This window comes from Phaethon aethereus (genome assembly GCF_964289735.1).
Source record: "Phaethon aethereus genome assembly, chromosome: 2".
Lineage (NCBI taxonomy): Eukaryota > Metazoa > Chordata > Aves > Phaethontiformes > Phaethontidae > Phaethon > Phaethon aethereus.
This window is the reverse complement of record NC_138582.1, coordinates 75,397,552-75,421,439: the sequence shown is the minus strand read 5'-3', so window position 1 is coordinate 75,421,439 and position 23,888 is coordinate 75,397,552. Positions and strand designations below refer to the sequence as shown.

Below are 23,888 nucleotides of genomic sequence, written 5' to 3'. Positions count from 1 at the left end.
TGTGTCTAGTTTCTCGTGTCCAATGGCTGCAATCCAAAACAGGTTTATTCTATAATATCGTAAAGTCTGACTCACAGCTCAGTTGGTTCAGCTGAAAAAAAGGAGCGCAGAGCAACAAATCAAAAGTCAAATCTCCAGGTTTCATAGCAATAGATGGAAGCAGGTGCATGGAAAAGGACCAGTCCAGAAAAGGATGAGAGGAAAAGCAAAGTCAGGCTGTCTAGGGGTGTGCATATGCTCTTTCATACAGCTGTAACCAATTTTACTCCAGTTTCTAATCCTTCACTGTGCTTTCCACAACACACAGCTATAAACAGCTACTTCCTGGCTCATAAGAAGTTTTTCATTAAACACAATATACTGCAATAAAATACAGTGGATTTTAAATTGTAGGATATAATATATGAGTTGGTGGTGGGGAGGCTGGGAGGTGAGATTCTTGATTTTAGGAAAATTTATGCCACCTGGACAGCTCACACATTGATTATAGTTAGTGGAGCACCTTTAGTTGCAGATTGTTTATTTTCTGGAATAGAAGATCACGACATTCTGTTTGCGAATAGAGAGTGATCAGGTAACCCCTCCAAGCCTGTCTAGAATTTCTTTCCTTCTCACTCTGCCAAACAAAGCAGGTATTTTTGCAAAGTACTTTGAAGTGTTTATTTTTCTGTGAAGAGAAATGAAAACACATAGACACTACTGAATCAAACGGTGTGTTCAGCCCTTCTGCCATCCGCTTGGTTCTGTGTGCCATTTGGAAGTATTATTTTGCTGATTCATCTATACCCCGTGGGACATAGTGATCCACCATGTGCCTACAGACAAGAAAACTAGTAGGTGTGAAAAATTAGGGAACGTGTTTTCGCATTCATCAGACTACACATCATCTTCTGTGGGATGGTAACAGTTTTTGCCTAACCTCTCTTGACTACCAGCCTTCAATAGAGGCAACAGAATCTGGCCAGTAACGTCTTGTAAAGATCTAAATTCACTGCAGTTGTTAATACATTGCAGGAATGTTTGTTTCCCACAAATTATACCACCTGATATATTTTGTAATTAATTTTGTATTTACATTTAATAATATAATATTCAGCAGTTCAGGGCTTACGTTACATACTGACACATTAAAATATAAAATGAAGTGCACTAGTGCACTGTTCCCTCAAGCATTTGAAGTCGTTCTCTGTTAATGAACTTATAAAACAGAGTCTGAAGTCACCTAATACTGTAATAGAAGTTAATAGTTGTAGCTTATTTTAACAGTCAGACACTTACACATGTGCAATTTCATTGCAGACAAAAAGGAATTCTTTTCCTAGCGGTAGGGTAATAAAGTTCATAGTAGTAAAATCTTTCTCTTTTCTTCATCCTTTTATTTATGTGGAAAGGATTTCTTTGTAACGCAGCCATCATCCCCAGTACGGATTTAAAATCTCTTCTGCCCCTGTTTTTGAAAAGAGTTACTTACCCCAAATTTTTACACCCCATATGCAGTTATAGCTCTGGAAAATACCTACGTGCTTACATCCCCTATACAGTTCGTCTGTCTTTCATAACTAATTTCTAGGGAGCGAGCGCACTGTTGCAATCGCAGCCATCCCAGTGGTTAGCATCATATGTCCCCCAAATGAGTATGTCTCTCTTGTCAAACGTAGGAGCCTAAAAACAGAGCTGCAGATCTGAGGCTTACTTACCCATACCGCATGTGGGAAGCCTAAACTTAACTCCTTTCCCCCAGCCTTTTTCCTTCTGCATAAATTCTCTGGAGCTGTGTAATTCTGTACGGCGAAGGACAAGGTACAAAGTGGTGGTTTAAAAAAGGCTTAGTGCGATGCAGACTCAAGAGGAAGCAGCCTCTGGTGAACCCGGCTTGTTTTTATGTGGTCTTGGCCACTAACTGTGGTCCTGAAAATGTGATTAATGGCCCTGGAAGTAAAAAAGGCTGCTTTAAAGGAGAAGACTCTCTAACTCAAAGAAGTACTTTGAGGACTCTCTTACTCAAAGAAGGGAAAGTTCAAGAAGACTTCAGGGATGCTTTTAAGGTGTTAAGTAGGCAGCAGTTCTGACAGAGCAGACATATGAAAGTTGAAAACAAATGTTATCTTTGCTCTCCTAAAATTCATCCTGCTTGCCGCAAAAGTGTGGTTCCTTTTCAAGTTTTAAAACAACAACTCTCTCGTTCCTATCACAGTTGCATCATACCGCGGTAATCACGTCGGTATGATGGAAGGGCTGTAGTGCTACACACATGCTGGGCAGGCTGCTGGGACCGATGGCATGCTCCCGTGCAGGCAAGGAGCTGAGCTATGCCTGTGCTATGCCTATACATCCCTGCAAAGTGCTGTAGCTGCATTCACATTATGGGCTGACCCGCAGCCAGAGGTACTTTGATAAATTCATGGTTATTAATTTAGACAGTTCATCCAACACAGAATCAGCATGGAGACCTGGCAGTAGGGCATTTTTTGACTCTGTGGTGCAGACCCAAAGGAAGTGGAGAACGAAGCTTCGTGATCTAAAAAGCAATCCTGAGCGCAGATGGAGACTGGGGCAGTAAGAGTCTCCTCCTGGGCCTCCCCCAAATCCACAAGAGTGGCAAGAGGCACTACTGCTGTAGACAACACAGATGATTCTCTGTTCTGAAGAGTCGTACGGGCTGCCACGTTGCAGCCTGGAGAAAAGGATTCCTGAGTCTCCCTCTTTGCCCCTTTGAGGCGCATCTGTGCTGGGGCTGCTGCTGCCAGAGCCACTAACCCCAGCCCAGGTAACAGGCTCTACTCATGCCTCCGTAGCCTGTGCCTTGCTGAAACACGGGCTTATACACAGCGAAGCATTTCTGTGCTTGCTTGCATCAATGTGCTGGTCTTCTCCCTACGCGCCTGTGTTTGACAGCATCCCTCAGCCCGTCTCTGATAGGGCAAAGGAAGGGGAAACGGAGAAAACGTGTTTCCAAAGTTCATGTCTGTGCAGAGGGAGGAAAAATCCCTGTGTATGAGGAGCAGAGTCCTCTTGCAGCTGACTGAAATATAGCATATGTAGCTGCCAAAGAGACATCTTCTGGCATGGGACAATGAGAGAATAAGATGCATGCTGAGGCTTAAAAGCAAAGAGCACATTCAACACGGTATTATACCATATAAATGGTTTATGAGTCACCTTGCCTAGTTGGTTCACATTTTGCCACTATGAGTATGGGGGGAGAGAGGAAGAAATTTCTTGGGTCTTCTCTAGAATGGAATTTAAAGCGTATGTTGTTAGTTCTTTGTGCTTTCGTTATTATTTATACTATAGTTTATGCTGGAGGTAAGATCCAAAGATTATGTCTAGTATCAAAAATAACTCAAAAAAAAGGTTGAAGTTGTTCTGCACCTGTGAAAGGCTTGATGGATGTCTCGTGAGCAGCAAGGTAGAATACCCTTCCTCTGACAGCCAGAGATCAGAAAACCATGCCAGTGCCTCCAAAAAGGCCTCTACAGCTTCTTTTCCAGTGCCTGAGGTGTATTCATAACACAGGAGAGTGCTGGCAGGCAAGTGGAGAGCACTCTGTCCGTTTCCCAGCCAGCCACACGGGCAAGAGAGGGTCAGTGGCCGCTCTTGGGCATCCAAGGGGGAATTGAGCCCCAGAGCCCATCAGCTGCCTGGCTGCTGCCCCGCCGTCCCTGCGCCAGCCAGTCCCGCCGCATGGCAGAGCTCTCGCCCAGCTTCAGGCTTTTTTCAGCCTGACTCCTGCCCTGAACTGCAGTGTTCCCGGGGACTCCTCTGTCTCAGGCTAGCTCGGGTTTGCACGGCATCTGAGACTGCATTCAGCTCTCTGGTTAAACCCTGGCAGCTCATGCCGATACCAGCAAGGATGTGGCAGAAGAATTCAGCTTTTTTGGATGACTATAAATGCATTAGATTTACAGTCAGTGTCAGCACCCTTGAGTAGGGGAAGTCATTAGTGAAAGGAGTGACTTTTTCTTTATAAAACAGGCTGGAGGAATAATATTCGTGTTCTCTTCTTTACCAAGAAAACTGCTGCAGATGGGAAGCGACAGGAGATCATTGTATTGGACTCAAAACGAAGCAACGCTATTAATATTGGCTTGACTGTGTTGCCCCCTCCCCGGACTATCAAGACTGCTATTTTGAACTTTGACGAATATGCCTTAAACAAGGAAGGAATAGAGGTAAGAAAGAGTAGTCGATGTCTTCAAGTCTGCATTTTCAGTGTTTCCTTTCTTTTCGATGTTGCACATGGTACAGGCCAGACTTTTCATGGAATAGGGAAAAGGAGATGTATTATATCATGACTGAGAGTTGAAACTTGTCAAGTCGATGTAATGTGCTCAGAAGCATGTAGTATTCACCTGAGGTTGGGCATGCTCAGTAAATGTGGACTTCTCTGCTTTGTTTGTGTAACAATGGTGTTAATTCCTGTCACGATTGTCAGAATATTACCTGTTCCTCTGGAGCTTGACTGAAATATTGTGAGCAGCAAGAATAGGCAGTGAGTTACCAGGGCTGATGCAACTGGTACAGAGTTTAATAAAGTTCATGCCCAGCTAGCTGCTGGAGTCATTCTAGATTGTATATCTAATGGAAAACAAATACAGTGACTAGTTCTGCTCAAAATAGCATTTCTGTGTTATGTTGTTTGAAGAAAAGCAGTTGGTATAAAGATTACAGATGATGTAATTTTTGCCATTACATGTTTGACTTTGCAGATATTCTTACCAAGATCCAAGATGAGCTCTGTTTATTATTTTTTTTATCAAAACATTTTTCTTCTATGAAGTGTAAAAGAAGCCTACTGCGCCCCTGGTTTTTTTCATTATGGTTGTATTCATTTCAAATCCCTTTTTTTTTTGTTTTTTTAATAAGCCTATATTGTCTAATAAGTGTAATCTGCACAACTACAAATCTCAACCAGTGGCTGAGCTGCAGAGGTCATGTATTGATTCACAGTCACCTTTCAGTGGTCTGGCACCGTGTTTCATGATTTCCCCCTTTCCACCTTCACTGTGCTGACTACAGAAGAAAATGAGAAAAGCTGGCTGGAATGGAAATGGAGTTGCCAACAGTTATATGCAGAAGAAATACTTAAGGCAAAAGATCGTTTTAACTAGAAAGCAAGGCCTGATTAATCCCTACTACAACATAGTTTCTTCCCAAAACTGTACTACTTATTTGCTATATAAATACCTTACTCATATTATGAAGGTGACAAATCAGGCTAAAAAAGTAATTTTTCGTTACCCAGCACATGTGCCCACCACTGCAGTTTGCAGTACTAAGCTTTAAAGTTTTGGAGAGAAGTACCCATCCAGCTAAGCCCAACGCACAGACTGCTGGTTAGATCTCAGTGCTGTAGGCAGCGTTTCCATACAAAGTCCAACACAAAATGGCTGACAAAGAAGTACACATCTTTATTATCTTCCATGTATCATCTCCTTTGGATTGCTATGCAGAGTATCTGAACTTCCATTCCACTACACTTAATGGAAGTTCAGATACTCTGCATAGCTCACCCTTTCCAGTGCCAACATTTGTAGCTGGGCTGTCCATCTGTCAACCACCTGTGGTGTGCACAGTTGTGAGTGCCTTGTACCCCCACACCCTCCTTTGGGTGGTCTTTCCATTAACTGCCAGAAACCCATAATTTCATTTAAAATATATAAGCAGGTAGCTTTAAAAGTGAAGCATTCAGAAACCAGGAAATGATACACTGTTGGTAAACTTTGCCAGTGCTAAAGAAAATGGGATTTCTGAGTTCTGTGTCTACAGCTTGCAGCTAAGGATGTGAGTAGTCCTGATGTGATCATTCATATATTTAAAATTAAGAGAAAGGAAATAATCCGAATATGAGCCAGCAGTGTGCCCAGGTGGCCAAGAAGGCCAACAGTGTCCTGGCCTGTATCAGCAATAGTGTGGCCAGCAGGAGTAGGGAAGTGATCGTGCCCCTGTACTCGGCACCGGCGAGGCCACACCTCGAATACTGTGTTCAGTTTTGGGCCCCTCACTACAAGAAGGATGCTGAGGTGCTCAAGTGTGTCCAGAGAAGGGCAACGAAGCTGGTGAGGGATCTAGAGAACAAGTCTTCTGAGGAGATGCTGAGGGAACTGGGGTTGTCCAGTCTGGAGAAGAGGAGGCTGAGGGGAGAGCTTATCGCTCTCTACAACTACCTGAAAGGGGCTTGTGGCGACAGGGGTGTTGGTCTCTTTTCCCAAGTAACAAGTGATAGGATGAGAGGAAACAGCCTCAAGTTGCACCAGGGGAGGCTTAGATTGGATATTACGAAAAATTTCTTCACCAAAAGGGTTATCAAGCATTGAAACAGACTGCCCAGGGAAGTGGTTGAGTCACCATCCCTGGAGGTATTTAAAAGACATGTAGATGTGGTGCTTAGGGATGTGGTTTAGTGGTGGACTTGGCAGTGCTAGGTTAATGGTTGGACTCAATGATCTTAAAGGTCTTTTCCAACCTAAATGATTCTACGGAGCAGAGTCCAAGTACTTTGCACCTTGAGGGCTGAAGCCTTTATTGGTTGGGAAGGATGATGTTCATGGAGAAAAGAGCTTTTTTTTTTCCCTCTATGTTCCGTATATGTTTACTCCTTATCAGGCAAAACCCTGCACTGAATTCAGATTCCCTTCCCCAGTCCTCAGTTTACAGATTTTTCTTGTAGCACATTGTTACAGTCGGACAAACGTTTATAGCAAGATAGAGGGCTGCATTAAGCTATGCAGCATTGGCCAAGAGGTGCAGCAAGAGATACAGAAATGCATCATTGTGAGTCCCACTGTTTTCAGCAGAGCCCTGCCTCAGTTTTCCATGCTGCCTCTTTGATCTACAGTGTAGACAAGCTTTGTTTCCCGTTCCTCTTTTCTGCATCCATCTGTTCACTGGCTTTAGCCTTAGTGTTATCTTAGAGGGAACAGGCATTGTCTTTTCGGTCTAGATTTTTAGAAAGTTTTCTGATTCGTATCTACAGTTCCTAAATACTAGGAAATAACTAGTAGTGATGATGAATGAATCAGTCATAGTGGAAATATCAGCTTCATTTGTATAAAAATGCAGAGAATAAAGCAAATTATTTGCTATATAATATACTTTATAGGTGATCTATGGGTTGAATAAGACATAGAATGGAAAAAAATTATGCAACTGGTCTAATTAAAAAACTGCATTACAGTGGGTACTCAAAAGCCTTTCTCTTAGTCTAGAAGAGAGATCACAGCTAGTAAGCAGAAGAGAGAGGTGCAAGGAGAGCAAGAGAAGGGATGTGATGTGTGCAGTGAGGACATAACATTCACTGATAAAATTTCAAGATAATTTAGGATCATTTTCAGCTTTTAGGGGATCCAGCATGGAGCAGGGCACAAACAGAGTATAAAGTTACCCAAACCATCCATTGCCTTGGCTGTGAACTCTGTGCTGTGTCCCTTGCTGAGGAGCATCATCACTGTCATGTCAGTGTGCACGTGGCTTTAGTTCTGCACTTTGGTGGATAAGTTCGGATTAAATGGTATCTTAAAACTGACCTTGGCAATTCCTTTAAGGACAGTGGACTAAAGTAGTGCTGACAGTAGTGCTAGCAACAAAGCAGTTGATGCAGTGGGATGCAGGCTACAAGTTTGTGATAGCCCAACTCATCATCAAGTTCATCGTGACCCAGTAAACCCTCCTCTACTGTCCTATATTCTGCTGAATGCTGCTTTGCTTGTGCCATTTAACTCCTGTTAGTAATCCATACTTTGCTTTTTAACTTCAAATGTGTAACTAAGGAGAAAAAAATCTCCAGGTATTTTAAAGCTCCCTATACCTAAGTATGTTGCGTATTTTAAGCCACATGTTTGAAGTGGTTAGGTACTCCTGAGCTGTGGAAAAGCGCAGAAAATGGGGCATGGTGCTAGAAAGGCAGACATAGTCCATTTAGTATGCAGAGCAGGCGCTGTTAGAAGCGTACTTTTAAAAGACAGCACAATGTGTGTCTGCAAGCATGAATCAGTCCAACTAAAAAAAATTTTTGCCACCTTATGTTTGGCAAAGTGGTGGTGTTTTCCTTTCTTTGAAAGCTTGGCATTTATTGTGTTCAAACAACTTGGAGCTCACTGCAGGATAAAGAGCTGCCTGCTTAACATCGATGAGGGCTTTGTATGAGCTAAGCAAAAGAGGCGAGCTTAAAATCCTGGCACCTAATTTTAATGAAGTGTATCATGGGTAACAGCAAGAATAGAGTCCACCAAACCAGTCCTTGGTGCTTGTCTTTAATAAAGGAAATGAGTGAGTCCCTCTGTAAAGTGCTACTCAGTAAGGGAATGTTGATCGAAATCAAATTATACCAAAGAGTATGATTAATTTAGCAGAGTAAATTTGGGGTAATGCTATGAGGAAGTTAAGGTGGGTTACTTCATGCTTTACAATATAGGTTTGTGATGCTACACAATATTGCATTGCATTGATAGGTATAGCTTTTAGTAGAACTATTTGAAATGAAAAAACTCTGCAAGTATGCTAGGCCCTCCATACCCACATTTGTTAAGTATTTTGGAGTCCATGTGTCTGGAGTGGCTACATAGCCCTCAGATGTAAAAAGAAATTAAAGTCTGGTGTATAAAAAGTCAGATGGTGACCTGTATAAACAAAAACCAAAATTTGATTTTTGGAAACATCAAGGTATTTAAGTTTTTGTTCTGATAGCTGCTGCGGTACCTTGGCATTTGCAGTTTCCAGTTTGTTTAGCTAATGCTTTGAAAAAGTGTGATGGGATGTTTCAAATTACGCTAGCTCGCGTGACCTGGAAGGACACCTCTTTTCACAAGTCTAGACAGAAGAGAAAACGGACTCAATGGTGCCTTGTTGGCCATATGCCCACGGTCAGCGTATCGCCGCCCTAATGAGTTTCAGACTTCATCTAAATAAAAAAAACCTACGCTTTCGCTCCTTGCAGCAAACCAAAACATCTTCTCCAGTTTCTGTGACCAGCAATGGCACATTCATGTATTGCAGTAGAGAGCTGAAGAAGTAGAGCCGTCTGACAGAGGCAGCAGCTCTCAGTTCCCGATTTACAGAAATGACTGTCAGCATTTTAGATGTAGTTCCCTTCTCAGAATTGGATCATTTTTGGAAGACTTGAAATAAAATTACTGCGGCCGGCTTCACTTACTGTGGAGTCCTGACCTTCATATGCTTTTATATTTTGTTAGAGTTTCTGCAGGTAATGCAAACCACTGATGTGCCTCACTAATACCTGCCTGGAAGGCTGAAGTGTGAGAGCCTTCTTGGAGCTGAATTCTCTGCTGAGGCCTGTCAAATATCCGATGAAATACCCATTAATGTGTATTTGGTTATGCAGCTTACAGTTTTGTGGGCCTCAAGCCACAGAAAGCTTTTCACCCAATGACAACCAGATACTTAGTTTACTAATTTTTTTCAGACTCCCATTTGCCTGGTAAAATCAGCTTGAAACCAAATATGAAAGTCAAGGCACCCCTGCATCCTCATCATCACTGAGAAGCCCCATTATCTCTTGAAAGGGGTAACTTAAGCACCTAATTTCTGCAGAGGCTCCGGGCTATTCGCAGTCTCTGGTTCGTTGCTTCCTTGTGTCCCACACTGAGGCTGGTAACCCTCAGGCATATGGGGCTTCTAAATTTTGGCCTGGGAGCCTTGTAAGGCTTTCCTCTTAGACGTGTTTGGAGATCATACATCAGGATGGCTGAGTCCAGGAAATAAACAGTTTGATCCTTTCGCTCGAAGTTCAAGCAAGTGGCTGGGTCCAGTAGTCCAGGAGCAGGATAATTAGGATCCGTTATCTCATGCGAACAGGATCGCCAAAAATGACTTCCTTTTTCTCCATGAAAAGATTTGTGCACTGGTTTTCCTCAGAATGTTAGTCTCTGGCCCACACAGTTGCGTGAGTACGCGTGGAGGTGAAATATGTGTATCACACGTTTTAGAGGGTATGAGCATAGGGTTTGTTGATAATCAGTTCTTCTTTAATCGACCCAAAGAGTGCCATACTCGGGAGAGCGATAGGAACTAACGATTAGAGTCAAAGCTATTTGTGATTTAGTGGTCACATCAAGTGGCAGTAACCTTCTGCTCTGTTGTGTTTTTATGCTACTTTTACTGTCAGTGCTGCTTAAAATAATAATAATAATAAAAAAAAAATAACAACCTGGCAGATGGTGTACTCATCGGTTTCCAGCGCTGAACAAATGGCTCAAATTAGTCAGAGAGTGGACATGAAGAATAGGAGCATTTTACCACTTGCTCGGAGGCACACCAAGGATGATGACCAGCAGGATCAGAATTATTTGCCCAAGCAGGTTGGAAGTGCGGATGAGTAAGCCGCCGTTATGGGGGCAGTTGCACCCTGGATGGTGTGAGACCTGCCAGCAGCTCCGGTCCCACCGAGGCAGGACTTTCCGCAGCAGGGGTGATCCCTGGCAGCTGGCACCGCGAGTGCAGGCTCCTTCGCTCGGCGTTCGTTCCACGTGCGCCGGTGGGTGCACAACGCAGCAGCCTGGCAGTACGTGGGCTCGAATGCTTTTTGTCAGTGTTGTCGGGCTTGCAGTGTTTACATAAAGCTCAAGGAGGAGGAGAGTCCCTTTGGAAATGAAGCTTACTGTTTCGTTGCTCTCTTTAAAATGCCCAATAGCAGTGCAGAATCTCTGGAGTGAGGGCCCTGCACCACCACAAAATACTTGTGGGATCCCTGGGTCGCTGCCAAAAGCCCTAGTTATTTGTAGGAGGCAATTTAGGATACTGCTGAAGTGTTAGCCTTCAAAAATACATCAGAAGCGTTTTTACATCCATCACACGGCTACTGCTAAACTCTCCATGTATGGGTGTTCAGATGATCCCGTTTGCAAGCTGCCCTGGCTCAGTGGAGAGGGTGTTGGCTTCTTGTTGTTGTTGAAGAGAGGACTAGGCACTAGGAGGCCTGACTTCTTCAAAGGACACTCTGCAAAACATCTCTTCTTACGAGTTTCAGACTCGGTCTGCCTTTTTTTTTTAGATGAGTATTGGTTAAGCACTGAGAAATGCCCTGAAGCAGCTACTTATAAATCTCTAGTTTGATGTTAGGTACAACCTAAGTTACAGATTTCAGCGTGTGTGAGTGGATGGATGGATAGCACATCTCAAAATCAGTACACAAATGCTATCAGTTGGAACAGGTATACATCAGAATATTTTCCAAATAGTCATTGACAGGGGAAGGGAAAGCACCACAGTGTATTGAGGGATTTCCCTCCTCTTTTTTTTTCCTTAGGATATCAATTTATTAAGGTAGAAGCTTGCAGTGTCCAAGCAAGGAGGCTTTTTTTTTTTTTTTTAAGCTGAAAGGCAGAGCCAACATCAACAGGAAGAAATGCTTCTTTATTTATGTTTATGGAAGTCAGCATAAGAAGATGGACAGCAATACAAATGCTGTGGCTGAAATTAAATAAGTCCCAGTTCAAGAAATTGAACATTATTTGCTTGCTTAACTCTTGTTCTTTGCCTGATTGACCAGAAAAAGTCCCTTGCTCTCCACGCTTAGCTCCAGTGCTATACAAGGAGCCAGATGAATTATCAGTACTGGACGGGGGTAGTTGTGCTACTTTGATGAATTGGCTATGTCCAGCGCTGGAACAAGGCTGTAGTTTGGATTGGCAGGTCTGATAGCTCTTTGGCTGTGTTTTTATTACCCTCTCCTCCCCTCCAAAACAGGCTCTATCATTATAGAAGGCTACAGCAAAAACATGTCATTCCTCAGATGAATAAACATAAGTTGTGTTGAAGATCTACTGCTTTTTCTTAACAAGGCCTTGATCAGCAGGATAAAGACCTCAACTTATCTGATGCCTTTATGTTGTCTTGCTTTTCTTTTTCATTTTAAAATGCATTTATTATATTAAAAACTAATTAAGAAGCAATACCTTAGAGAGAAATACTTTGAGAAGAAAAGATGCCACATGTGAACAGGCATGTAAAATGCAAGAATTAAAGGAAAAATATAAATGTTTTCAGCCATACTGACAGCAGTAACTGAAATTATTGAGATCCTTTTTCACTGATATTTTAGACTTTTCAGATCAAAAGGGAAAAAGCCCATAAGTTATGCAATGCAAAATACAACTTTAAATTCAATGCATGTTCCTTGGGAAGTTGTCCTCAGTTCGGGTGAAATTTTTGGGAGTGACCTGATAAGCTGCAATAGTTGTCATGTTTCATAAAAACCAAAACAGACTTAACAAAAAATAATAAATTATAAGAACAGCAAGGGGCAGGAGTTCTCAAGTTATTCCTGTATACCTACAAGTGCACTGGAAGATTCATAGGTGTTGAGGCTAAAAGGGACCTGCTGTCTAATCTGACCTGCTGTAAATCACAGGCCAAAAGATTTCACTCATTCTACCCTCGCTTCCCTATGTAATTTGCAGAAAGGTGGCCAGTTTTGATTTAAAAATATGAAAGCTGAGGAGAGCAGTCGTAACCAGTCTCCCATGTGTCTCCTTCAGTGTTTCATCCCATGATTAATCATCGCTACTGAGCACAAATTTTAAAAAAAAGTGGTTTAATACAGCTGTGTTTTTCAACAAACTGCAGATGTTGAGATGCAGGCCTTGTTTTGCTTTCTTGTGCAATGGGTGAGTTCTTGGTTACTACAGTGCTGTCCTAATTTACCAGCCGGGGACTTGCTGTGAAATCACCCAATGCCCATCCCGTGCGCGCCTCTCAGCCCCGCCGCTGACGCCTGCCTTTTATCTCCCTTTGCAGAAAATCCTGACCATGATCCCAACCGAGGAGGAGAAGCAGAAGATCCAAGAGGCGCAGCTGGCGAACCCCGATGTCCCCCTGGGCAGCGCCGAGCAGTTCCTTCTCACCCTCTCCTCCATCAGCGAACTCTCTGCCAGGCTCCAGCTCTGGGCTTTCAAAATGGACTACGAGATAGTGGAAAAGGTGAGAGGAAAGCGGGGAGACAGGGGTGGAGACTCTTCCGAGGCTTTACTTAATCTTACCCTGACATTGTTATTATATGAGCGTGTATTTTGAGGAAATGGTAAATGGGTCGCTTTTGTTTCAGTGGCCAGCCAGGAAACAGCTAAAATGATCCTTCATAATCTGTTCCTTCTATAAAAGAAAATTAGAGATTATGTCTTCCTTCCTCTAATTAGGCAGTAATGATATTGAAACAAAGAGGAGGGCTAAATCCTTACTACATCTTCTCCAGGTGTTGTTATTCAGGAAATTCTTACTTCAGAGCAGTAAGAATCTTTCTTTGGATTAAGGGTGAATGAGGACTACAGTATTCAGCCTTACATCGTATGACAAGTATTGATCTTACATCCATTTGAACTAAGGAGAACACCATCCTTGAAAGTTTGCTTTTGTTTATAACTCCCTTTCAAAGTTATAAACAAAAGAGAAGACATCTTTCAGGGGTGTTCTGTTCAGTTCAGTCACAGACAGTTGTTACCACCTTCTTCATGGGTGGCATTTATTCAGAGAACATTGTAATTGGGTTGTCTGTCATGAATGATGAATCATAGCCGAAAATTTAAAAAGGACAATGTATAACTTCCGCGCATAGGTGACACAGAATGTAACTGCGTAGGTGATTTCAGCTACTTGCTGACTTTCACAAGCTCTTTCAGGAATCTCAGCACAGGAACCTTCTTCTGCACACTTCTGGTGAATACCCCATGCATTGCTCTTCAAGCAGCTCTCTCCTGTATATATTAATTTTGTGTGTGTATCTGTGCACATATGTGTATATTAAAAAAATCAGTATAACTTTGTGTGATACAGATTCTGAGAAGTGGGACATGCTTCTGAAAATGCCCTATGTTTACCTAGCCATGGTTATTTAACAAGTTATACAACAGTGGATTGATTTGCAGATGATACTGTCAAGATTACTCAGCCTCTGCTTAATTTTCTTAGATTTTAGGAAATGCAATCGCACTAATATTCAGGATTTTTTAATTGTGAGGTTTTGTCTTAGACATTTACATTTCTGACTTGTAAAACATAAAATACTTGTATCTGGTATGAATACTTTCTTGCCAGTTTTTGGGTTCTGGGGTTTTTTTTACTCAGGTACGGTTATTTATTCTGCTTTGAAGTTACTATAAGGTTAAATTCTTCCTGTCATGTAAGCTGAGTTAGCTCTAGCTGTTAATCTATGGTTATACTTAGAATTTCTAGCTTCCTCTCAATCAAAAAGTAACATCTGAAGCACTGCTAAAAGCTAAATAAATTCTGATAGTTTTCCTGTTGCTTATACTATAATGTTTATGCCACAAAGTTAATGAATTGAGAGCTAAAATCCATGTAGAATGGATGCTAGTATAAAATGTCTCAAATACCTAAATTACTCAAAGAAACAATAGTTGGAGTGAAGATAGGATCAATATTTCTATCCCTGTTGAAAGGTAGATAGGCCTAAGTACAGTACTTACCATAAAATGATAGAGAAAATAACACATGATAACTCTGATAAGAGGAGCATGTGATAAGAAGCCTAGCAGACAAGCATAGATATGACGGGTAGCTTGGGTCTTAGTTGGGTGAAGAGGAAGATACGGGATCAGACATCAGAGGTACAAGAGAGAGCGAGGAGTTGGGTCTCTCCAGTAACAGAAGGTTGAAGTCTGAGTTTAAGTTCCAGATGACGAATAAATATAAGCATTATTTAGACTAAGATAAGGTACCATGAGCATATGATTATGATAATAAAAGAATCCCATGACCTGCTAACATTCTTCTGTTCTTGAAACTGTGTTTTTGCAGAAGTCCCTCTGCAAATGGGCAAAACCTTCATGAAACTTAGGTGCCAAATCACTTACCTCCACAGTTTTTGTCATTTTTTTTGTCCAGCATTAGCTTGATTTTTTTTAAGTTTGTTTTAAACCTAGGAAAATTCATAACAGTTCAGAATGCACTCATATTATTTATCGAGTCACACATATATTTTATGTAAGAAATAAATGAACCTTACTATTATTTCCATGAGGCTGGAGGTTTTAGATGGCCCATGATATCAACAGTGTGAAATACCTGATTTGTTGATGTGAGGCTGGGGTTCTCATTCATGGGACTCTTTTGCTAATCAGCCGAGAACAGAGATTTGCCTAAGTAGGTCTTAGCTCCATCTCTGACAATGTGAAAGAAAAGGGTTCAAGAAAAGGGTTCAAGAAAAGGGTTAAGTGAGAAAAAAACAGCATGAATTGTTCAAGAAAAGGGTTCATGTTTGTAGAAAAGCTTTCCAGGCACAATGAAGGAAGTAATCTTTCTTGGACTGAATTTAATTAACTAAAGCGAGTCAGGGTGCATTTGTAGGGAGCAGCCTCAGACTGTGAGGGGCTGAACTGGATGAATGAATACTCATTCTTTGCTCTTTACAAAAAATAAAAAAGGAAAACGCTTTCCAAATGATCAGTTTGAGAATGGGTATACTGTTTTGAAATGTTAACATGTATCTGAGGTACTGTATGCCTACTGACGGTCGTTAGTGGAACAATAATTTTTCTCACCTTTCTTTTGGTATTGTATCTTAAAGGCAGAAGAGGTGGAGTTTCCATTTTAAATCTTCATTTTCAGACTTCTGATTGCTCTGAAAATTACACTGTGTTACTACTAGTTCTTTGTGCTGAACTATTTATGATGCAGATGCTGTCAAATTTCATGATCTCAAAGGGATTTCAAAGGTCTTAGGAAGAGCAATAGAATCTTTAGTTGTCCTAAATCAGGTTTTTGGTTTTTTTCTTAAGGTCAATGTGGGCAAATATATCCTAATTGCTGGCAACTTTAAATGATCATAAGTGAATACTATGTATTCATTTATAGGTGTAGAATGAGAAAAGTAGAGCTGCTAAAGAAAAGGGCTTGCTTCAGTTTCTCTTCTGAGCAGAAAGATTACTCCCGACTCCAGTCTCCCCGGAGACAGTGTGCTCGAGAAATAAGCATTCAAAAAGATTGTACTTTTGAGTGATGCTTAAACTGTCTGCAGGTTTTAAGTGCATCGGAGCTTTTTAAGTTTTACCATATGATCCTGATACTTTCTGTTGCTTTAAAAGGGTACGATACTTATGCAGGTCCATTTTGATTAAATGCAAATATGGCAAATTACATTTTGGTCATCTCAAAGTACCCATCCCAACCAAGTTTTTACCCCTCCCAGCAAAGCATGCAGGTGAACTTGTATAGGTGCAATAAGCTAAACTTATTACTAGTGTTGCAGGTTGGTAACAAGGCATATGCCAGATCAACTGTACAGAATGTGTGCTACATCATCCCTGTCACAGGACCATTGGATTCATTGCACACATATAAAAATATATAAAATAAAAACATGGTAAATAAGGATATTTGGTATCTAACGATATGAGGTAGGTCTGCATTATGTACCTGCCCTCTTTAGGTAGAAGGTAAGTTTTATAGGAAGCAAGAATGGGTATTTCATGTGATATCTATGTGGTATCTAGCACACTCTTTTTTATTGCTTTTTAATGCTACAATAAGATAAAAAATAAAGAGTAATTATAAATGTGTACTATATGCAAGAAAGTCTAAGCTTGGATAACTTGCATGTAAATAGCTAAATAAAGGGCTACAGTATGGCCTGCTTTGGAAGCCTTTCATCCTACCTTTTTATTCACCTTCAGAATGTTTTAAATTAGCCTTTTAGGAATTTTTTAGCAGGTTGCAAATTGATACAAGAAAAATAGTTGAAAAGCCTGTGTTTACAGCAGCTGCAGAGCAGTTGATTCATCCCCATGATGCAGCAAGACAAACTAAATCAACCCTGACTTTAAAGCAATTCAAAGAATTCTGTGCAGCAGTTTATTGATTTTAGTTTAACTTGATAAAGTCTTGGATTACTTAGCACCTCTCCTCTGATGTATAAATTACTTGGCTCACTATACCATCTCTTAATTTGTCTCAATTTTGCCATATTATTTTCTTTTCAAGAGATTAGTTGTTCTGTAGTGACTGTAAATGTATGTTTCCTTCACCCTTGTGCTCCTATATATAGTAAAATATCACTACAATTGTTGAATGACCATTGTATTTCTCCAAGAAAGTAAAGTTCTCAGCTATTTTGCCTCTCGGTCTAAAATAACAGCTTAATTTTGGTTTCTTGGCTCCTAAAAAGTGTAATAATTTGGCAAAAGAATGCTGCTCACAGATGCTGAGGATGGCATTTGGAGATAGAAACAATGAGAACTGTTACTGTGCATACAAAATAAATAATCCTGGGCCTCACACAAAGACATAGAAATAAGCTCCATCAACTCAGTTACCCTTGCTCTCTTCCTTTGAACTCTCTGGTGTGGTTCATTTCCCGAGGTAATGGAACAGAATTTATGTTTTCAAGCCTTATCAGTTTACATACCTATACTCAGATAGCATGTGTGGATGGAAGATGCATTAAGTTAAACGATTAAAATGAGAACACTTGTAAAGCTTGATGTTTACAGTGGGTTTGTTGGGTTTTTTTCATTTTTAAAGTCACACAAGCACAAAACCATATCTAAAACTCAAGAGGTGGCCATCATTTGAAGAAAGCTTTAGGGTCAGGCTGCAAATGTCAAGTCAGCCAGGGTTGTAACTTTTTTTTGTTTGTTTTTCAAAGATTAGAAAAAATAGATATAAGAAGCACTTTTTTATCAGTCGGGGCAGGGGGATGTTGATGCATCTAAGTCAAATGCAGCAGCCCCTTCTCTGATTCTCTGTCTCCTGTTTGGAATCACAGAATAATCCCCAGGACAAGTAAAGCTATTGCATACATAAAGAAGCAACATTAGGAAAGTATTTTATGGGGGTTTTTTGCTGTCCTTGCATGTGATTTATTAGCTGCAACATGGAAGAAAGCCAGCACACATGGCCAGTTTGCACTCTGCATAGATGCCAGTTCAGGAACTTTTTGCAGTAATTAATCTAAACCACAGAATCAAAAACTTAAAGCATCTAGAGCCAACTGCAGCCTTCACTTTCTTGTTTCTATTCTCATGGCAGGAAGTTGCAGAACCACTTCTAGACCTGAAGGAAGGAATGGACCAACTGGAGCACAATAAAACTTTGGGATTTATCCTGTCTACTTTACTAGCCATTGGGAACTTTCTGAACGGAACCAACGTAAGCCTGATGTCCCAGCATTTGCCCTGCAGTTTTTTCCTTTAAAAAACAGAAGTCAAAACCATTATGACAGTTGAAATCCAGTTTTTCTTTTGTATCAGAAAAGTAATTTAGAAAACAGGACCTACTTTTTTGTGTGTCAGGGTGCTCTTTGCCTCTTTCAGCATAACCTGAAGGAAATGTGGAGCTAAGCACTCTTCCAGTGTAACTCCCTTGAGTTTAGTGTTGATGCTCCCCATTCAAATTGAGAGAACTGTGTCATGAGTTATTTCGCTGCAGATGGACTGATTTCAGGCCTACTCTTCAGCAAGTTAAAAACAATTAAAAGCAATAAGCTTCTTCTCTTGTAGCATTCTTCTTTCTCCTCTGCTCGTACTTGGTAACCATTTTTGTCTATTAAACTGCATGGGAAGAAGTAGACAGTTTTATTTTTATTTTTTATTTCTTCTCTTTTTTCGCCCTTACAGGCCAAAGCTTTTGAGTTGAGCTACCTCGAGAAGGTTCCAGAAGTAAAGGACACAGTGCACAAGCAGTCCCTCCTGCACCACGTCTGCACTATGGTGGTGGAAAAGTTCCCAGACAGCACTGATCTTTATTCAGAGATCGGGGCCATCACTAGGTCTGCCAAGGTATGTCTAGGGAGTGAATATATGTATGTTTTAAAAAACCCTCTTAAAAGTGAATTATTTAAGATTTTATTTTATTCTTTGATTTTGTTCCTCCCTGGTCACAGGACTTTTTATGAACGTGGATTCATTGTGTTATTCCCACTGAATTTCGAAGATGCCAGTACTCTCTCTTCTGAGCTTTATCTCTGTCTGTCAGGTGGTTTCCTCATCAATGAACTAATAGGCAACCATGTTATGACAGCCATTTCAATGTTACATACATTACCAATGTATATAACTATTAGGAACTGTTTTCAGGTTGAAACTTTATTTGACCAGTATCTTCAAATATATTTATTCTGCAATTTGGGGGAATCTCTTCTTTAAGGGAGATGCCTGATAGTATTTTAAGGGCAATAAAAGGAATGAACTTTTTTGGTAATAGAATTGTTTCCAGAATGAAAGTGTCCTGGAAATGATTTATTTAACTCCTTTTATGTCCTCCTCCTGACAATAATTTTGATGATTAGGAGTTAGGGAAGATAAATAGAAATAAAGGAAACTTGTGGCAGCACCTCTTTGTAAAAAGTGGTAATCCCTTGACTAATGCATAGGTCTGGTCAATGTCCATTTGGTATGTAGATTATTTATTAGTGCTGCTAGCAGGCATGATAGAAACACAGTAACCTCACTCTTGGAGCTCTCAGAGTGTGAGATTTCATGGATGACCCTTAAAAACAGTACATTAATTGATTAATGGAATAAACAGGACAGAATATCATCAGGAGATAACAAACATGAAAATTCTGGTCTGAAGTCATGTGTCATGTGAAAATGGAAATAATTACAGCAGATAATACTAGTATCCATCTCGTCCACTGTCTTGATTCAGTGGCCAATACCCGCTGCTTGAGAGGAGAGCACAAGAAGCTTCAAAGGAGGAAGATCTCTCCTAGAAAAATTTTAGTTCATGAGCCATAACATTATATGCATCAAATGGAGGAGTGATTTCTTTGCCAAAAGCCACCTTGTTTGGATATTGGGGGGGGCGACCCTGTATGATACAATTTTTTAAAAACCTGCAAAAATCAAATCTTATTTTGGCTCCTAGCGTAGTTCTTGTGATAATGAATTCATATTCTAATTTTGTCTGCTATTGAATTTGCCAATTTCAGGATTTACTGTCTGAATATATTGAACAGTCAAAACTTTTTTTATCTCTCTATTTCATAGAATAACTTAGGTTGGAAAGGACCTCTGAAAGTCATCTGGTCCATCACCTTCTTCAGTACAAGACCAAATTAAACTAGGCTGCTCAGATCCTTGTCTAAGTCTCGAATAAGCCTTCTACATAATTTTTTTTTAAGACCATTTCCACACTTGTCCTCCATCTTACCTTTTAGAATGGGTTAAACAATAGCAAACACAGTATTCCAGGTTCTCCTTATAAATGTTACATGGTTATATGTTTGTCCGTTCTGCTTGTGCTATCTTTTGTTAGATGTCCTGAGGTTTTCTTTATGGTTTTTTGATGATTGCTGTCCTTTTGACACCAGTTGTCTTTGGGCAGTTCACAAGGACATCCAGGCAGTCTCCTGAGCTGACCAGGCAATTCAGAACAGAGCCTGATGCACAAAGGAGCCCAATATTGCCTGCAGCGTGCACTTCATTGCCATCTACATTGATGACTATGATCCACTGAAGCAGATTTACTGCTTGTCTCTCAAACCCCTAATAATCTTTAATCAGGACTAATCTGAATAATTTCTTGCCATCTGCAGATTTTACCCTCTTGGTGTGCTTCCTCGTTTGCAGATAATTTTGAAATACAAAGTACAAACCATGAGACACCTGCTGTTAACCCTGTCATCAGATGAGAATCAATATGTATTCCTTCTTTTCTTCTGCTCTTTTAACCTCACGCTTCATAGGTGGCCTCCCATGAGGCTCTTGTAATGATTTTGAAAGTCTAGTTTTCTTTACTTGCTTTTATCTGTCCACTATTTTATAAACATATTCAGAATCTAGTGATTATTTTTATGTATTTAATTTCCTGAATTCATCCCTTCAGCCAGGTTACCAGGTATAATAATAAAGCTTGGAGCTCTACAGTCTCCTGAATCAACTTGCTGCTTTGGTAAAGATAGGTGAAACTTTTGCTATCCTCTGATTCTTTAAGTTACTAAGTGTAGTGAAAGCATACTCATTTTAGCCAGCGGCTCAATTTCTTTATTGTAATTGCTGTCAGAATTCTCTTCTGCTTGTTTTACTGCTTTGTAAGGTATCATCCTCTTCCAACATATTTGTCTTTGGTAGCAAGTATTCAAACCTTGCTGTTGGTCCACATCTATTAAAAAATAGCAAAATAAAAGCAGGTACCAGAATAGGTTTCTTCCCAACATCCTCTGTTTTGAGGTTGGATGAAAAGAAGTCATCTTTCTTCCCTTCCCTAACTTTTCTTTCCCATTTCTTTCATCTACAGTGATCCAGGACATCCTACATATTTTCTTTTTTTTTTTTTGATACCATAAAGGAATTTGTGGCTTTTGTTTTATAACCTTAGATATTCTCTCTTTGGATTCTATCTCTCTTTTTCTAATTTTCCTCTTGTACAACCTATGTTTAGGCTCTGTTTTATTGCCTTTACTAAGGTTGGTTTCTTAAGTTTCGAAGGTTTTAATTTTTGTATTTTTTTTTTCTTTCAGTAATTCTTTATCTCTTAACATTGGTAAGAGGTATATTGGTATATAAGGTATATTGGTTTCTCATTTCCTGCTTCTTCTCTTTATTAAGAAGTTATTTCACTTCTTTTTGATTAGGACCAAGTTAATCACTAAAATGAAAATTACCATAAAAGAGAAGAGCCCTTGCTTTCCAAAATCCACACGACCATGTATGGTGTACTCTCAAGTGAATGTTCTACTTCTGTTTTTCAGTCTTAGAAAGTGGAAGAAAGCTTAACCTAATGCTGTCACTTATAAAAAATTTTTAGGTCTAGAAGCGTACAAAATTGAGCACAGTCTTTCAGTCTGTGGTTTGCTGATCTAGTGGCCCTGCCCAAAGCGGATGAAATTCTGAAAAGACCAGACAAAATCACATTAAGAGAAATTATAGCCTTAACCTTCCCCGTGACGCCCAAGGTCTCCCTCCTTGGGATGTTCCTGCATGTGTTATACCACTGATGGATTACTGTAACAAGCTCTATTCCCACTTGATCTTAGCTGCCACAAATCAAAGAGTTAGGACGTGGAAGCCATCCAAGCTGCCCTCTTCAAGGGAATGTTCAGAGACGAGGCGAAATCTTGGTTTAGGAAAGCTGACAGGAAAGGAGAACTAATATTTCATTGTGGATTAGGCTGTATTTTGAGCTCCATTTTGTCTACAAACATCTTTCAGAAACCACAAAGGCTAAACAATTTCCATCCTGTAGATAAACAGAGATGCCCTTTCCCCTGAGATGCACATCATATGAGAATTTCCTGAGCCTGAGTTTATGAAAAAAAAAAAAAGAATACAGGCTGCCTCACCAGAAAGAGAGTTAGAAAGACCAGAAAGAAAATGGTATAGTTACTGCAAAACTTGTGGCTTTTTGTTGAAGGACTGAAGTCATAAATGGCAAAAAAAGCAGACACATGTGAAAGGATGACCAAAAAATAGAACTCTACATAAATAAAAGTATTCATAATTGTATTAAAATATATAAGATCATGCAGGGCACTGGTTGTGCAGTGTACCGTGATAAAAAGCACTTGCCTTTTTTTTAATTTTTCTCTTTTTTTTTGAACAAATTTTAAGTTGTTTTTTCACTGGAGTTGTACCAGAACTGATGTACCTAATACTGAAGCAGACCCCCAGATTTCTGCTGTTAAACTCAGTATTATTCCTAGAAGTTTTCTTACCAGCATGGCAAGGAGGGGTTGCATCAGCACTAGCATCGTCACTGTTAGTGTATATGTTCTTATTAAAAACGTTCATCTTCTCTCTCAACCCTATAAATGTTTTTCCCCATGCATCTGAAAGCTGGCCAGCTCCGTAGAGTAAACCAGTAATTGTCCTTTTCTCCTCCTAATTTTAATTTATTTACAAGATGCCAAACTTCTTGCTGTTTTTTAACCCCTGCAACAAGACACTCGGATTAGTTGCGGATACCAAGCAATGGAGCAGCAGGCAGCTTTTAAAAGTAAGCACTAGGAAATGTTCACAATGCAGGGCTGGGGGCAAGGGCTGCCGGTAGGAATGAACTTAGGATGAGATGAGGACATACGCAGGGCAGAAGGAAGCCTGCAGCTGCCCTCCGAGGGACTTGGTGGGGAGGCATGGGGAGAAGGGAGATGGCTGAACCAGAAGCGCCGTTCTGGCGTGCTGTAGCTTCAGCTCAATATGCCGGAACGCAGAGAAAGGAGAAAAGAAAAAAACGTAGGGAAGATCACGCTGCCTCCTGCGCTGCTTCAGTGGGGTTTCTCTTGTCTCACTTGACGAGAAGTATTTGTGTGCAATTATCATTCAAGTATGCTTTCCCTACGTTATTTCAAACAAAAATAAATGCCAGAAGTCAAATTATTTTTCCGTGGAAAAAGGGGGTTGGGGGATGCGAGGTTGCTTATGGTTATATCGTTCCTTGCGGTGCCAACTGCTGCAGCTGCCCCGGTTCCCGGCTCGGGCTGGCGGGAGCAAAGGTGAAGACAGGGCAGGGTAAGGCAGATCCCGCTGGTTTGCCAGGCAGACTGGGGCGAGGGGGAAGCAGCTTCAGTGGCAAATGAAACTTCAAGGTTTTGTCCGAAAGACAGCCAATGAAGGTTGGCAGATGTGCCTGACAGCACTGTGGTGTCGCAATAACGCCGCACGTCAAATGACTGCAAGCAGTGTCACAGGTGCTGTAAGACCAACCGAAGTGACCGATGTCACGGCTTACTGGTGTCGCTCCTCTTCATCCCAGACGGTGGGAACTGTCAGACAGCATCTGCAAAAAGGTCCTATATTAGTGTGTTTATTGTAGATTGCCTGAGGAACTAAAATGCAGTGGAGATGTGTATATAATTGGGTAGACCTACCTGTTCATACCTCAGTAAGCACCTCTGTCCTTTAATTTTTAATTAGGGGATTGATTCAGGTGTTCTCATTTCCCAAATTATTTTGGCAGGATGCCACCCCTTACCCTAGAAT

At 40.7% G+C, this 23,888-nt stretch overlaps 1 protein-coding gene across 3 annotated transcripts in view; it reads left to right on the top strand.

The window, feature by feature from the left end:
* Positions 1-23,888, top strand: part of FHOD3 (formin homology 2 domain containing 3) — a gene marked incomplete at its 3' end in the record, with an annotated part of 418,667 nt that overhangs the window by 359,392 nt on the left and 35,387 nt on the right. For all 3 annotated transcript variants that reach the window (XM_081996647.1, XM_081996646.1, XM_081996645.1), the window contains 4 exons: positions 4,014-4,172; positions 12,754-12,936; positions 17,998-18,117; positions 18,585-18,746. In XM_081996647.1, the coding sequence (XP_081852773.1) occupies positions 4,014-4,172; positions 12,754-12,936; positions 17,998-18,117; positions 18,585-18,746 (624 nt within the window). The remainder of the gene's footprint in view (positions 1-4,013; positions 4,173-12,753; positions 12,937-17,997; positions 18,118-18,584; positions 18,747-23,888) is intronic.